This window comes from Mercurialis annua, linkage group LG1-X, assembly GCF_937616625.2.
Source record: "Mercurialis annua linkage group LG1-X, ddMerAnnu1.2, whole genome shotgun sequence".
Lineage (NCBI taxonomy): Eukaryota > Viridiplantae > Streptophyta > Magnoliopsida > Malpighiales > Euphorbiaceae > Mercurialis > Mercurialis annua.
The window spans coordinates 3,421,254-3,436,004 of record NC_065570.1 but is presented as its reverse complement, the minus strand read 5'-3'; the positions used below and the strand labels follow the sequence as shown (position 1 = coordinate 3,436,004).

General features: G+C 34.0%; 1 protein-coding gene across 1 annotated transcript; it reads left to right on the top strand.

Annotated features, from left to right (window-relative positions):
- Positions 1-10,074: 10,074 nt before the first annotated feature.
- On the top strand, positions 10,075-13,609 carry LOC126665974 (50S ribosomal protein L21, mitochondrial). Its single transcript, XM_050358922.2, has 5 exons — positions 10,075-10,653; positions 10,744-10,824; positions 11,378-11,479; positions 13,021-13,095; positions 13,179-13,609. Exons 1-5 carry the CDS (start codon positions 10,183-10,185, stop codon positions 13,296-13,298), a joined length of 849 nt encoding a protein of 282 aa, XP_050214879.1. The 5' UTR covers positions 10,075-10,182; the 3' UTR covers positions 13,299-13,609.
- Positions 13,610-14,751: the final 1,142 nt, after the last annotated feature.

The following is a 14,751-nucleotide window of genomic DNA, read 5'->3' as shown; positions in this document are numbered from 1 at the left end:
CTTATATCTTAACTCTTAAGATTTTAATAAAAAAATCCCAAGGAAAATAATACAATTATACTTTTTTGGAATAAATACTGAAAAAATATCCATTTCTCTGACTTTCTTTTATTTGTGGCCTAAATTTTTAAAATCATCAATTTTATCTTGTTATTTAATTTTAAATTTTTAATTTCAATTATGAGTAGTTTATTTAAAATAGGGATAATTATACAGCACAACTATTACGGCGTGTTATTCATTCAATAGATTAATAGTGCGTTACCCATATGGAAAATTAAATGATAAAAAAATTAAAAATTATCTATCACAAATTTTATTATAAAAATAACGTGGTCTGACGATTGTATACGATATGTCCTCCGTAAATAGGGATGGCAATGGACTGTATGGGGCAATTTTCATCCACAATCCCTATTTAATTGATGGGGATGAATTCATCCTCATTCATGTCTCCATAGATTTTCCCGTATTCATGGGGGATCTTTATCCTCGTTGAACTTTTAAGGTTTTTTTATTTTAAAATTAAAGATTCAGTGTGTTTTAATAATAATTAATGTTACTTGAAAACAAATAGCATGTTTTTATTATAAAAAATATTTTTACTTTTTATATTAATATATGAAAGTACATTTTTTCTACTTTCTAAATTTTTTTTAAAAAAAAAAACAACTAAACATTAATCTAACCTGGATATTTATATTTTTCAATCTTTTGACCTCTATATAAATATATATGATATTAATATATTTATACTAATAAATGTTAAACTGAATATAAATATAAACTATATATAAAATTTAAGGATGAATAAATTTTTGGTGTCTGGACTTTTAAAAAAATAATAATACGATGTTTCAACAAAAATTTATACAATATAGTGTCTGAATTTGTTAAAAATAATTATAAATTAGTAGTTTCAGCCGGTTTCGTTTCGTTAGCAGGTAAAAACGCGGGGTAGTCACTTGTATATTTCAGCCACGTCACTTTTTTCTGACGTAAACCGGCTAAAACAACTAACTTGTAATTGATTAACAAGTTCACTTACCGGTTTGATGTAATTTTTATTGAGACACCATATTATCATTTTTTTAAAAAGTTCATACACTAAAATTTATTAATTCCGTTGGGGGCCCATGAGAACGAAAATGGGAATCCCAATGGAGTGGAGACTACATTCCCCGTTCCCGTGAATGGGGAATGAATTCCTCTATTCCTGTCCCCATGAGGGTAATTAGCGGGGATTCTCTACTTCATTAGTGCAAGGTTCCATGGGGACGGAAAATCCTCTCCCATTTCCATCCCTATTTCTATTTCCACATGTTTTCCCGTACCCCATCTCGTCCCCGTTTAACTTCTAGACTATTTTTTTGTTTTTAAATTAAAGACTTAGTGTTTTAATAAAAATTCAATGTCATTTAACATTACCCTCACTATTTGAAAACAAATAGCGCATTCTTAATTATATGATTTTTTTATTTTATTTTAATATATGAAAATGTAGTTTTTTATTTTCTAAATTTTAAAAATAACAACTAAACATTAAACTAACATATATATTTATATTTTTCAATTGTTTGATCACTATGTAAATAGATACGATATTATGTTTTTATTCATACATTTATACAAATAAATATTAAATTGAGTAAAAATACAAACTATAGATTAAAAATTAATAATTATGTATGTATAAACATCGGGTTCTCATGGGGACGAAGAAAAGATCCCTATGGAACGTGGACTATACTTCCCGTCCTTTTTCCATCCTCATGGATGGGGAATGGACTTTCCCCATTCCCGTCTCCATGGAAATGATTAACGTGAATTTTCTACCGCACTACGTGTAGGTTTTTATGAAAAATTATAGTATATCCTCTTCATTGCCATCCATAGTGGAGGAGGTGGTTTTTGGTCAAAAGGCTAAAAACATAAGGTTAATGTCATAAAAATTAACCAACTTCACACGTTTTTTCATTTTAATCATGTAGTTTAAATTTTCTCATTTTTATGCACAAACTACCACTTTTTTTCAAATTCATGCACGATGTTGAGGTGTCACAACTCAATTGGTGTAATTCGCTGAGGTGGAGGTCATTTTACACCAATGAATGAGTGTCACCTCAGCGCCATGCACGAGTTTGGGAAAAAGTGGTAGTTCGTGCATGAAAATGTGAAAATTTAAACTGCGTGATTAAAATGAGAAAACGTGTAAAGTTTGTGATTTTTTTTGTGGTAATTTCTCAAAATACATGTTTTGCCATTTTATTTATAACTTTACATTGCAAGTTTTGACTTTTCTTTTCTGATTTTTTTCATTTACGAAAAATACCTTTTTGTTAATTTCATAAATACCTTTTTCGGTTTTTAATTTCGGTTTTCGGTTTTTTCTGTTCGGTCAACCGAACCGACCGGAAGTTTTTTTATATAGTGTAAGATAGTATATATATAGTGTTAATTTTTATTTTTTATAGATATTTTTTCCGGGAATTTTTTATTTTATTTTTTATAGTGTAACAGTAGTGTATATATAGTGTTTTTATGGTGTTTATATAGTGTAAAATTAGTGTATATATAGTGTATAAGTAGTGTATAAGTAGTGTATTTATGGCATTTTGTAGTGTTTTTTGTGATTTAACCATAAAACACTGCAAATACACCATAAACACTGCAAATACACCATAGACACTGTAAATGCACCATAAATATACTAAAAACGGCAGAAATACACCATTAATACACCAAAAATACACTAAAACGTAAAGATATTATGAAATTATTACAAATGCACCATTAATCAATATTTTCTTTACAAAATCAGTAGCAATAAACAAATCTATGAATAAGAGAAGACAAAATAAATAATTATATGAATAATAGAACAGTTTTATAAACAAAAAATCATAGATCTATAATAATATATTTACAAAATATTTAAATCATTAAAAAAATCTAAAAAATTACACAAATTTAAAAACGAGTCGAGAAATCCATAGCGCGAACGAAAAAGACAAACGGACTAGCGCGAACGGAAAAGACGAACGGAAAAACGACCGGAAACGACGAGAAATCCATCGGAAGTAGACGAACGGAAGCGCGACCGGAAAAACGAACGGAAAAGTAATTGGAGGAGATAAACTGAAAATCAAATGAAAAAGAAGAAGAAAAGAAGAAGAAAAGAAGAGAGAGAAAAGAGAGGAAAAAAAGGTGGTTATGTAAAAATTTAACCTAAAATGAGATAAGGCTTCTTTATATAGTGGATATTTTTGGTAAATAAGTTAGCTTATTATGTAATGTAGGATAAGAGAAAAAGATGAGTTACAATGGTGTAAATACTTTACTCAAAACAAGTATTTGGAATTTTTTTTTTTTTTGACATTAACCCAAAAACATATCATCTAAATTATAATGACTACTGAGTTGTGGTTGGAAAGAATACAATGTTTTGAAAGAGAAAAAAAAAGTAGAGCTTAATAATACTCCCTCCGTCTCACTCTAATTGACAAAATATGGAGTTTTTGGTGTCCCATTCTAATTGACAAAACTAACATAACTATAATTTTTTCCTTTAATTTTCCATCTTTACCCTCATTTAAAGTCATGTCTTTTATGGAAAAATGGTGAATATTTAATGAAAATTTAACTAATATACTAATAGCATTAATTGGCTCTATTATCAATAGAAGGGTATACAAGTAACTCTCTATGTCATTTATTAGTTTGTGATGGATACCGAATCCTATTCTACTTATAATGGAGCCGAGTCGCAGGAGATCTATTCTCAGACGACACCTGACTCCCGCCCAAAGGGCCGAATCCACCGGATCCTCCTTGACCGAAATACATCATTCGACATCATAAAGACCGAATCCCTGAGGACTCGGACAAAGCACGTCGACCCCGGGATTCGGATAAGATCTCCAAGATCTACGCAATATTCGGAGTATCTGTCCTATTTGGATACAAACTCCAACTTAGGAAGATAGCCTCCAATTTAGGAAGACGAGACTATTTAGGAATATCTTCCTAAATAGGACTCCTGTCTGAATAAGGAAGGACACTCCTAATCAAGGTCAAACCCTACTAAATAGGAATCACTTTCCTACTACAACACTACTAGGTATGCAATCATCTACTATAAAAGGAGCTTGAGGTATGCCTAAACACACAACTTATAACAAATACAATTATTCTCCCTTAAGCCTAAACTGACTTAAGCATCGGAGAGCTAATCGGACAAACCGTCCGGTTAGCCATCTACACTGTTTTGCAGGATTAATGTCGTCGAGATGCCGGACTCTATCAATTGGCGCCGTCTGTGGGAAAAGCTTAACAAACTTCAATTCGAAGGAGCTTTTCTGAACTCAAAATAAAATTTCATTGAAGAATGGCATCCGACAGGATTAATCAGAAGAACAAACGAATTAATTGAAGAGATTTGATAAATCGGAAGAATGAAAAATACTGAACATTATCAAAATCAACAAACAAGCAGGTGAAAAGTTAAAGAAGGAACAGGTTAGACAAGCAGCTCACATGATTTATTATTGGTGACCAAAAGCATATATGCAAGCTGGTCATATTATATGGCGAGAAAAAAAAAAAACAAAGAAAAAGCAGGGAGGCGATTAATTATTGATGAGGCGATGAATTATGTCATTATAATGAAATAAGCAGGTCACGTTATCACGTTATGAAGAATGGACACAAATCTCATTGAGCAATTATAAAGTGGAGGAACAAAACTGAAGCACTAATAGCTGCCCACACATAAGTTAGCTGCAAATCAATGAAAATAATAAACAAGGACACCAAGCACGTTAAAAGTGAGATAAGGAAGCATGCAGGTCAAATCAATTGAAGTGATGGCCAAAAAAATATCTACGTGATAAAGAAAACAGGTTCAATATTTTTTACATTTGTTGGAATAATATGTTTATAATGCATGATGAATTTTTTTTATATATTCTAAAATCTCGCATGCTATATATTAAAATTTGGTTATTGAATTCGGTTTTAAAATAAAAAAAAAACTATATAATAAACTATTATTTTAGTTTAACTCATACTTTGATATGACTTCAAATATATTATGCATTTGATTCAAAATTCAATAAATACATTATATGCTAAGATGTTTTTCTGGCTAAAATATATATATATAAAACCAAATATGGCTTAATAAAAGAAAAATAAAGCCAAAAATGGCCTAATTAAGAAGAAACTCGGCCTAATAAGGCTCGGTCAAAAAAGAAGAAATCAAAAGAACACAATGGAGCATAAAGGAAGAAACTCAGAAAACTAGGCGAACAACGCCCAACAAAAATAAAGAACAAAATGGATCGAGAGGCAAAAAGTGAAGCGGCCCAAGAGGTAAAGAGAGATGGTTTGAAAAACAGAAGGCGAAACAAACATATTGATGAAGAGGGACTCCCGATCACGAGCAAAAAGCCGCAAAAATCAGTCAAAAAATCACTCGAAAGGCGAAAATAAAAATTAAAGAAATGTTCCAACAAAAAGACAAAGGCGAATCCTCTAAATCTCCATATTGAAGTAACAACACACATGTAGCGGAAGAAAATCTGGAAGAAAATAGCCAATGAAAAATAAAGAGTCATATCTAGACGAACCGAAATTAAAGGGCCCGCTCCTATCAACCGAAATAAAAGAAGAGACTGGACTCGATAAACAACAAGCTACTCAATAATAAATTGAGAGAAGAGTCTTACAAAACAAGGAGACGAAGACCAAAGAATCAAAAAATAAAAATCAAGCAAACACACACCGAAGGACGAGATGTCCCAGAAGGCGATGGAAGAAATCACCCTAAAGGCAAAAACTAAAATTCAAGGCGACACAAGCGTGTAGATGAGGAAGAAGTTCTGCTCCAAACCAAAAGAAAAATACAAAAATACAAGTCCCAAGAAAAGAAAAAATAAGAAAAAACAAGAAGGGGAGTCCTCCGAATTCCCATCCCAGAGCAAAACCACATATATAACGGAAGAAGTTATGGAAGCAAATATAGTCAAGACACTAAAGAACATCAAAACTGAAGAACTCGACCTGTACGACATGAAACTGAAGTGCTCACCCCTATCAACGCAACAAAAGGAAGAACGAAAATGGCCCAAGAGGCGAAAAACGAAGACATGATCTAAAAAACGGGCATAAATACCCTTTGAGATCGGTGTATTTGTGGGAGAGCTTGAAGGAAGAGATACAAATTCCACGAAGAATACGATCAATAAAAGAAAAAAAAAGACAAACAATTAGCGAACGGAAGCAAATAACTCAGATCTAATAATTACAAAAATAAAAAAATCCAAAAAAAGGAAATAAAGCGAGAGATGGTGGCAACAGAACTCCTACACAGAGTAAAAGAATATAGAAAGCATAACAAAAATAGATGGCAAGAAGAACAAAGAACGAGCAAAGGAATGAAAGAAGAAATGACAAACCACAGAGCCCATAAAATCAAGAACCAAAGAGAGACGATTCGGAAGAGGAAAATCCAAGAGAGAATCCTAACAAACAGAAAATCAAGAAGACATCCGATAGCGAAAACTCAATCTTAAAAGAAATCCATGAAGAAATATGCGAAGCACACGAATGAGCAATCACAATCGCAAGAAAAACAATGCTGCAAGGCTACTACTGGCCAACTATCAAAGAAGATGAAAAAGCGCTAGTGGAAAAATGCGATAAATGTCAAAGACGACAAAGTCAGTCACATGCCGGTTGTACCACAGGGATCTCTAGAAAATCCTTGGCCATTCGCCACGTGGGGGATCGATATAGTTGGACCATTCGAGATAGGAAAAAATCACGAACAACGCCCAAGAGGCAAAGAGAGAGAGGCGAAGCCTGAGAATTAAACCAAAGGCGAAACAAATATATTAACAAAGAGATAGGTTCGCCCGAACCTTAAAAAAAAAAAAAAAAAAAAAAAAAAAAAAAAAAAAACCCAAGAGGGAAAGAAGAGATAGGTTCGCCCGAACCTTGAAGTAAAAACCCCAAGAGGGAAAGAAGAGATAGGTTCGCCCGAACCTTGAAGAAAAATCGCAAGAGGGAAAGAAGAGATAGGTTCGCCCGAACCTTGAAGTAAAAACCCCAAGAGGGAAAGAAGAAATAGGTTCACCCGAACCTTGAAGGAAAAACCCCAAGAGGGACAAAGAAGATAGGTTTGCCTGAACCTTGAAGAAAAACCCCAAGTGAGAAAACAACGCCTATTGTCAAGTATAGACTTTTGTCATACCCGACGGTGCCAATCGCCCATTGTCAAGTATAGACGTTTGTCATACCCAATGGTGCGAACTATCTTTAATTCATACAACGCAGTAAAGCAGAAAGGAATCGGAATAAATAAAGACGAAACGCCCAATAACCAGAGTATAGATTTACTCTAAAATAAAGGCGAAACGCCCAAAAAACCAGAGTATAAATTTACTCTAAAAATAAAAGCAAAACGCCAAAAATAGAGTTTAGATTAACTCTAAAGGCGAAATATCAAAGATAAAAATCAACTCGAAGCAAAATAAAGCGAAAGACGAAACGCCAAGAAATAGAGGAATGCAAAAGAAAGAGAAACGCCGAAACGCCAATCAATAGAGGAATGCAAAAGATCTCAAAACTGAAGACCGAGTCTAAAATGATTCAGGTAAAAATAAGGCCAAGTGCTCAAATAAAGGCGACTCGTCCAGAACAAAAGAAATAAGGCCATAGGCCCAAAGCAACAAATAAAAGGCAACTCACCCAAACCAGAGGAACAAATCTTAAAAAGGAAGGCAACCCGTCCGAAAATAATCAAAATCAAGGAAAATCGACGAAATAAATTGAAGACATGATCTCAAAAACGGGCATAGATACCCTTTGAGATTAGTGTATTTATGGAGGGGGTCGAAGGACTCATAACTCTATCAGTGAATTGCATGAAAGAAAACAAGAAGAAACACCTTGAAGAAAGATAAAGACGAACACAAAAAAGACAGAAAAAAAGAAATGAAATGAATATCGCCAAACAGGGACTCGCCAAAGAAGAAGGAACATAAAGAATAAAGAGGAATAAACAATAAACTTAAAATCACAATCAACGAAGATCAAAGTACTTGAAGACAAAAACACAGCAAACCAAATGGGAAATAATGAGCAATGCATTAAATAAAGAAAAGACTCAACCGAGTCCTAAACAAGAAAAGTTCAAAATCAAGAAGAAAAAAGAAAAACCCGATCAAGTCATAATCGAAGAAGGTTTACCTTATAAAGGATTCCATCCAAAAGAAAAATGGAGGTTTTCCCAAGATAAGGGCTCGCCCAGTACAAAGGCTTCGCCTACTGATGAAGATTCATCTAGTATAAAGACTTCACTTAACGACGAGGAGTCGCCTTATAAAACAATAAAAAGAAGACAATAAGTCTCGCCAAAAGGAATGAGTCTCGCAAAAAAGAGGCTCGCCGGAAAGGATCCATCAGAAGACAGAATGATAAAAGAAGAAAGAAAAGGAACAAAACAGTCACCCCAAACAGCGATAAAAGCAAAACAGAAACACTCAAAGCTACTTTAAAGATTACCTAAGAAATCAAACACGAGAAATAAAGATTGAAGATGAGAATAAAGGCAAAGCGACTTTCAAACAACCAAGGCTTTAGCTCACTTACGGGGGGCTAATGATGTATATCAGAATATTATGATTTGAGTCCTGTGTGATTCGCCCACCGAGGCGGACCTCGAGACTCGCCGAAGGATGATATATTAGACAATCAAGATAAAGAAGAATCTATACGGATTCGCCATAATAAACAAAAGATGAAAAATGAAACAAGTCATGCAACAGTTTAAATATAAGGAAAATAAAAACGGACACTTGTCTTAAGTTCAAAAGCAACGAGGAATAGACGAACGATACGTGGAAGAAAGAAGAAAAATAGGAATCTTGCTGGAGAAGTAAAACGACTCGCCTCAAATAGAGCTGAAATACTCCAAGGCATAAAATACCATGACTTCAACTCACTTGCGGGGGGGCTAATGATGGATACCGAATCCTATTCTACTTATAATGGAGCCGAGTCGCAGGAGATCTATTCTCAGACGACACCTGACTCCCGCCCAAAGGGCCGAATCCACCGGATCCTCCTTGACCGAAATACATCATTCGACATCATAAAGACCGAATCCCTGAGGACTCGGACAAAGCACGTCGACCCCGGGATTCGGATAAGATCTCCAAGATCTACGCAATATTCGGAGTATCTGTCCTATTTGGATACAAACTCCAACTTAGGAAGATAGCCTCCAATTTAGGAAGACGAGACTATTTAGGAATATCTTCCTAAATAGGACTCCTGTCTGAATAAGGAAGGACACTCCTAATCAAGGTCAAACCCTACTAAATAGGAATCACTTTCCTACTACAACACTACTAGGTATGCAATCATCTACTATAAAAGGAGCTTGAGGTATGCCTAAACACACAACTTATAACAAATACAATTATTCTCCCTTAAGCCTAAACTGACTTAAGCATCGGAGAGCTAATCGGACAAACCGTCCGGTTAGCCATCTACACTGTTTTGCAGGATTAATGTCGTCGAGATGCCGGACTCTATCAGTTTGTATTGGTTATTGTAATTTAGTTATTTTGTCAATTAGAGTGGGACGGAGGGAGTATAACAATGTTAGCTTAACATAAGAAGTTATAATTATTATTTCTTTTATTTTAATTAAGAAAACTCATCCAGAGATCCTTCTACTTTATTGGTTTTATTTGAGAGGCCCCTACCTAAAATTATTCATGTTTGGGTTTCTGTACTTATCAAATACCCGATTTTCATATCCTTTTTAGGGACTGGAGGAACAAAAAAAATTATAAGTAAAGAGACTGAAAAAAACTAAAAAATGACTTAAAAATCGAAAATCAAGTAGTAGATGAATCCGAAGAATTAAAAAAAATAGTATAAGGGCTTCCAAAACAAAAATGGTATAGTATGAGGGCCTTTAGAGGAGTTAAGCCTTTTAATTATATTTTGTTTATTCACTTTTATTTAATAAAACAGAAATAAAAAAACTCATCGCACGTGTGGGGCGTGCTTGCTAAACCCTAACATAAGAGTTATACGCCTTCCTCTACCTGAACTCGGTTTTCCCCAAAACGTCACGGCACCACCACTACACCACCGCCACCCGCCATGGCACAGAGACGGTGTTTCCAAACCCTAACCCGTCAAGCCATAGCTGCACTCTCTTCTTCAAACGCTACTACATCATTACACAACACACTAAAATTCTCCTTAACTTCTTCTTCTTCTTCCTTCTCCACCGAAACCCTCAGTTCCTCTCTCATTTCCAACAACGCCACGTGTCATCATTCGCTCTGGTCTCACCATAATCGTCGGTATTTATCATCAGATTCTCGCGGCGGCGACGAAACTGAAGACGACGACGATGACGACGACGACGATGACGACGACGACGATGACGATGAGGAAGATGAAGATAGTGACTATGATGACGTAGCGGTGGGGTCTGATTCGAAGAGAGAATACACACCGCAAGAGAAGGAAGAGGAAGCTGCTGAGATCGGGTATAAAGTAATCGGACCGCTTGGAGAAAATGAGCGGGTTATTAAAGCATTTGAGCCGGTTTTTGCTGTGGTTCAGGTTTGATTTCTGGTTTTTCTTGTTTTTTTAAGTATTATTTAGATGTTAACGTTGCAATCATAAGTTAATTTATTCATTTTGTTAATGTAGATTGGATCTCATCAATTTAAAGTGAGCAATGGGGATTGTATTTTTGCAGAAAGATTGAAATTCTGCGATGTAAATGACAAGGTGAGTCGAAATTGCATATGTGATTACTAGCTTTTAAGCTTTAAGAATGATTTTTGTATAGACTATTAAGCATTTGGAATATTGTAAGCAACGGAATTTGAGAGCATGAGCTGTTAAGGAAAAAATAATGGATGAATTATGATTGAATATGTATATGAGAAGTGAGAGTTCTGAAGATAGCTTCGTCAATTAATGTTTCTTGGATGAGGCAAGATTAGAGCTTCTTTTTGATGAAGTAGCGTAAAAGTTCTGTTTAGTCTCCGGTTATTAGTTCTGAGATTTGCACGTAGGGAGCAAGAATTAACACTTAAATCTGATTATCCCCATCTTATTACTATTCTCATTGGTTTGATTCCGTCACTTTTCACGCGTATCTCTGTCTTTACCTTGCTTTAGTAGCTGGAAATTTGGGAAATGCTATTCAATGTCATTTCTTGTAGTTGCTAATAGCTATCTGGAAACATCTACTTAGCAACGTTCTAATAAGAAGAAAGTAGTCAAATTTTCTACAAATGGAGTTTAGTTTATGACTCTATACTTTTGTCTATTGCAGTTAACTTTGAATAAAGTTCTTTTGGTGGGATCACAGACTCAAACCATTATTGGCAGGCCTACGGTACCAGAAGCAGTTGTTCATGCACTTGTTGAGGAACATGTAAGTGTGGCAGCTATTATCCCTCTGTTTATTAACTCTTTATGCCAATGTTTCTTCAGTGTTTTTTTTCTTCTGCGGAAGCAATAAACTTCAAGACTAGAAATTGTAAAACCCTAATCCTATACTGTAAAGGAAACCCCAGGTAAAACTAATAAAATTAAATATACTAATTAAAAACATTAAAATGCAATTTTGGAATGACTAAATGAACGAATTTGAGATTATGTCAGGCCTCATTAACAAAGCTAATAATTTTGTTTGTTCACCCATTTCCATTCAAAATAGACCTAGAAATCGCATAATGCGCACACTTATATATTATTGCAGAATTACGAAAATTCCATTATTCAAGTTTTTATATAAATTCCAAATTCACACCACTATCTCGGAAAATCGGGAACCTGCAATCTAGGTTCCAACTTATGGGCTGATATAGTTAAATTTAGTTTAGTTGAAGACAAAGTTATCTTTGCTTTCACAGTACAAAAATGTCAAGTCTCTGCTTAAAGCTAAATTTTAAGTTTCTTATTACTAATGGAAAAATATTCATCGAGTTACATGGTTAATCAGCAATTCTCTGTTTCATACATTTTGTGTTAAAGAACGCTACACTTTGCTTTAGTATAGCATACAGTATCCTGATGTTTGATATAAAAGAAATGGTAGAGATGGATAGGTCTTAGGTTTCATATGGTGGATAATTTAGCAGGCTTGGGAAATTATATACCGGATTTTTCTCTTCTGCTGGTTTGGCTTTTAATCTGTTCTAAATTATTCTGGTTTTATTGATCACTGTTGGAGACTGTCTCACATTTTCTAAATTTATTAGTGAAATTTACATGATTTCTGGATTTTTCATTTTGTTAAACACAGTAATACAGTCTCAATTAACAAATACAATGAGACTGTCAGATCTATATGGATAGTTGGCCATGCCAGTGGGCATACGTGGGAAATATAGTTTACCTTATTAGATTGCGAAAGAGCACATTTAGGTGGTTCCAACTTTTGATGATACAGCTCCTGACACTAGAAAAATATACCTGTTGAAGTTTGTTACATTCTTGTGAAAGGTAAACAGAGAACTAAATCATCACTTAATAGTTAAAGTTGAACTAATATATACTTTAGCAGAAGGCGGGGGTTCATAGGAACTACTCAAGTCGATCTTCTTTTGATGACTGGATTGAATAATCTGGTTATTTTTATGCTTATTGACAAGATAGTATTCTGCACATATTAATTGCTTCTGAAAAATTTACACGCACAAGATTTTTAAACTTTATCTGTGGGTGCTCCAAACTTTGTCAAATGAGATTCTTAAATGGGACATGTCAAAGCAGATATTGTTGCTCTAACTAGAAATTGGATTGCTGTTGTCTAATACGGGGCTTTCTGTTATATAGTACTCTGCAAATTATTGTTATCTAACGGCAATTTTTTTTTGTTATGTAATATGAGGCTTTAACAATCGGAGCATTCATGTTTTTACTAGGTTGTCTGTGTTAATTAAATTATTGTATTTCTTCTTTTTATGTTAGGCATTAGATGCAAAAGTAATCATCTTCAAGAAGAAGAGGCGAAAGAATTACCGCCGAACCAAAGGACATCGCCAGGTAAGCATGGATTTATTTATCCAAGTGGTTTTAGTGCTCAAGTATTAGTTGTTTCTTTTGACCTTTTGTTCTCTGCTTTTCAGGAACTGACCAAGTTGAGAATCACCGATATTCAAGGAATCAAGAAGCCCGAAGTGACATTTGAGAAAAAGCCTCGAAGGCCAGTAGGTAAAAAGCCGGAAAAGGTTCCAGTTGCTGCTTAGCGGGTATTTTTTCGACGACCTATGTTGACAATAACGGCTGTATTGCTAAAGCTGCAACTTTCTGATGCGACATAATCAGCATCATCAGTTTCTGGATTTATTTAGTGTACATTTTTAGAAAACCGTTTCTTTCACCAGATACTTATTCCGGGATCTGTATGCTGGATTTCTTTTACTGGCCAAAATTTTGTATTTCTAGCTGCCTTTATTTGTATGAATTACTCATGACACATCAGCAGCAGCACTGTGTTGTTTCAAACAGAGCATTGCTAAGAGATTAATCAATCAAATTCAATATTTGTTCCACCTAATTGAACTTTTTAATTTGCTAAATATTTGGCTGTTTTGAATGGCGTTGACTTAATTCATAGAAATATATGATACAGTATTGACATTTTCTACAATATTAATACAGCTGGAAGCAATGCCAATGGTCTAATAGGCCAGCACAATAGAGGGTCACTATATAATTCATCTTATGCACTATGAAAAATTCTTATGTTTTTAAACAAAGATAATGATGTAATATCATTTATTTTATTTACAGATGACGTGGTAGGCAAAATTTAAATAAAATAATAGTTGAGGTGGCGGCTTCTCTGTCCCACCATTCGATAGTTGAGGTGGCTGCTTCTCTGTCCCACCATTCATATCCTTGCTCTTTTTTTTCTTTCTAATAGTATATGCTTTTAGATTATGTTTTAATGAAAATCCAAGGCAGTTTTGTTTATGCTTAATACTGCAATGAAATAGTATTAGTAGTATTTAGAATTTAACAGGATAACTTTTAATTTAAAAAATCCTCTACCATTGTTAAATCCCAAAACTCCGGTAGATCATTTAGACTCGTTTATCTTTGACGCAAGCAAGAGTATCTCATCGGTGAGCTATTACGATTATTTAGCTATGCTTTTTGTTCTTTGTATTTTGCTCACCTTCCCTTGTATTTTTTGCTACTTTACTGTTTATGCTTATTTTTAAAAGCATTTAAAGCATGTAATAAGCTATCTGTAGTTTTAGCCATGCATACTGCACATTTTTAGCTTGTGATAAGATGGGTTGACCAATTGTGCTGCAATCCTGAACAGGGCAGTGCTATTTTCAATGGCAAGAAACATATTGTTCAATCTTTGTGCACCCATCCCATATCATTTAATCCACATGTTTTTGCTACTTGCAACTTGCTTCTTGTAAATTTTAAAAGCGAATCAAATTGGAAAATTAAAGCGAACTGATATATTCGATTCGGTTTGTTTCGGTTTAATATAATAATAAAAAAATTATCCAGTTTGATTTGGTTCAGTTCTATTTTGGATATTAAAAGTTATTTAAGTTCTAATGTAAATTGAATTAAAATAATCAAACTGAACAAAATAAAAAAACCTGAATTGACCGGTTTTGTTTGAAATCTACTTTCTTTTTAATTTCAGTTCTGCTCTATTTTTAAAAGTAT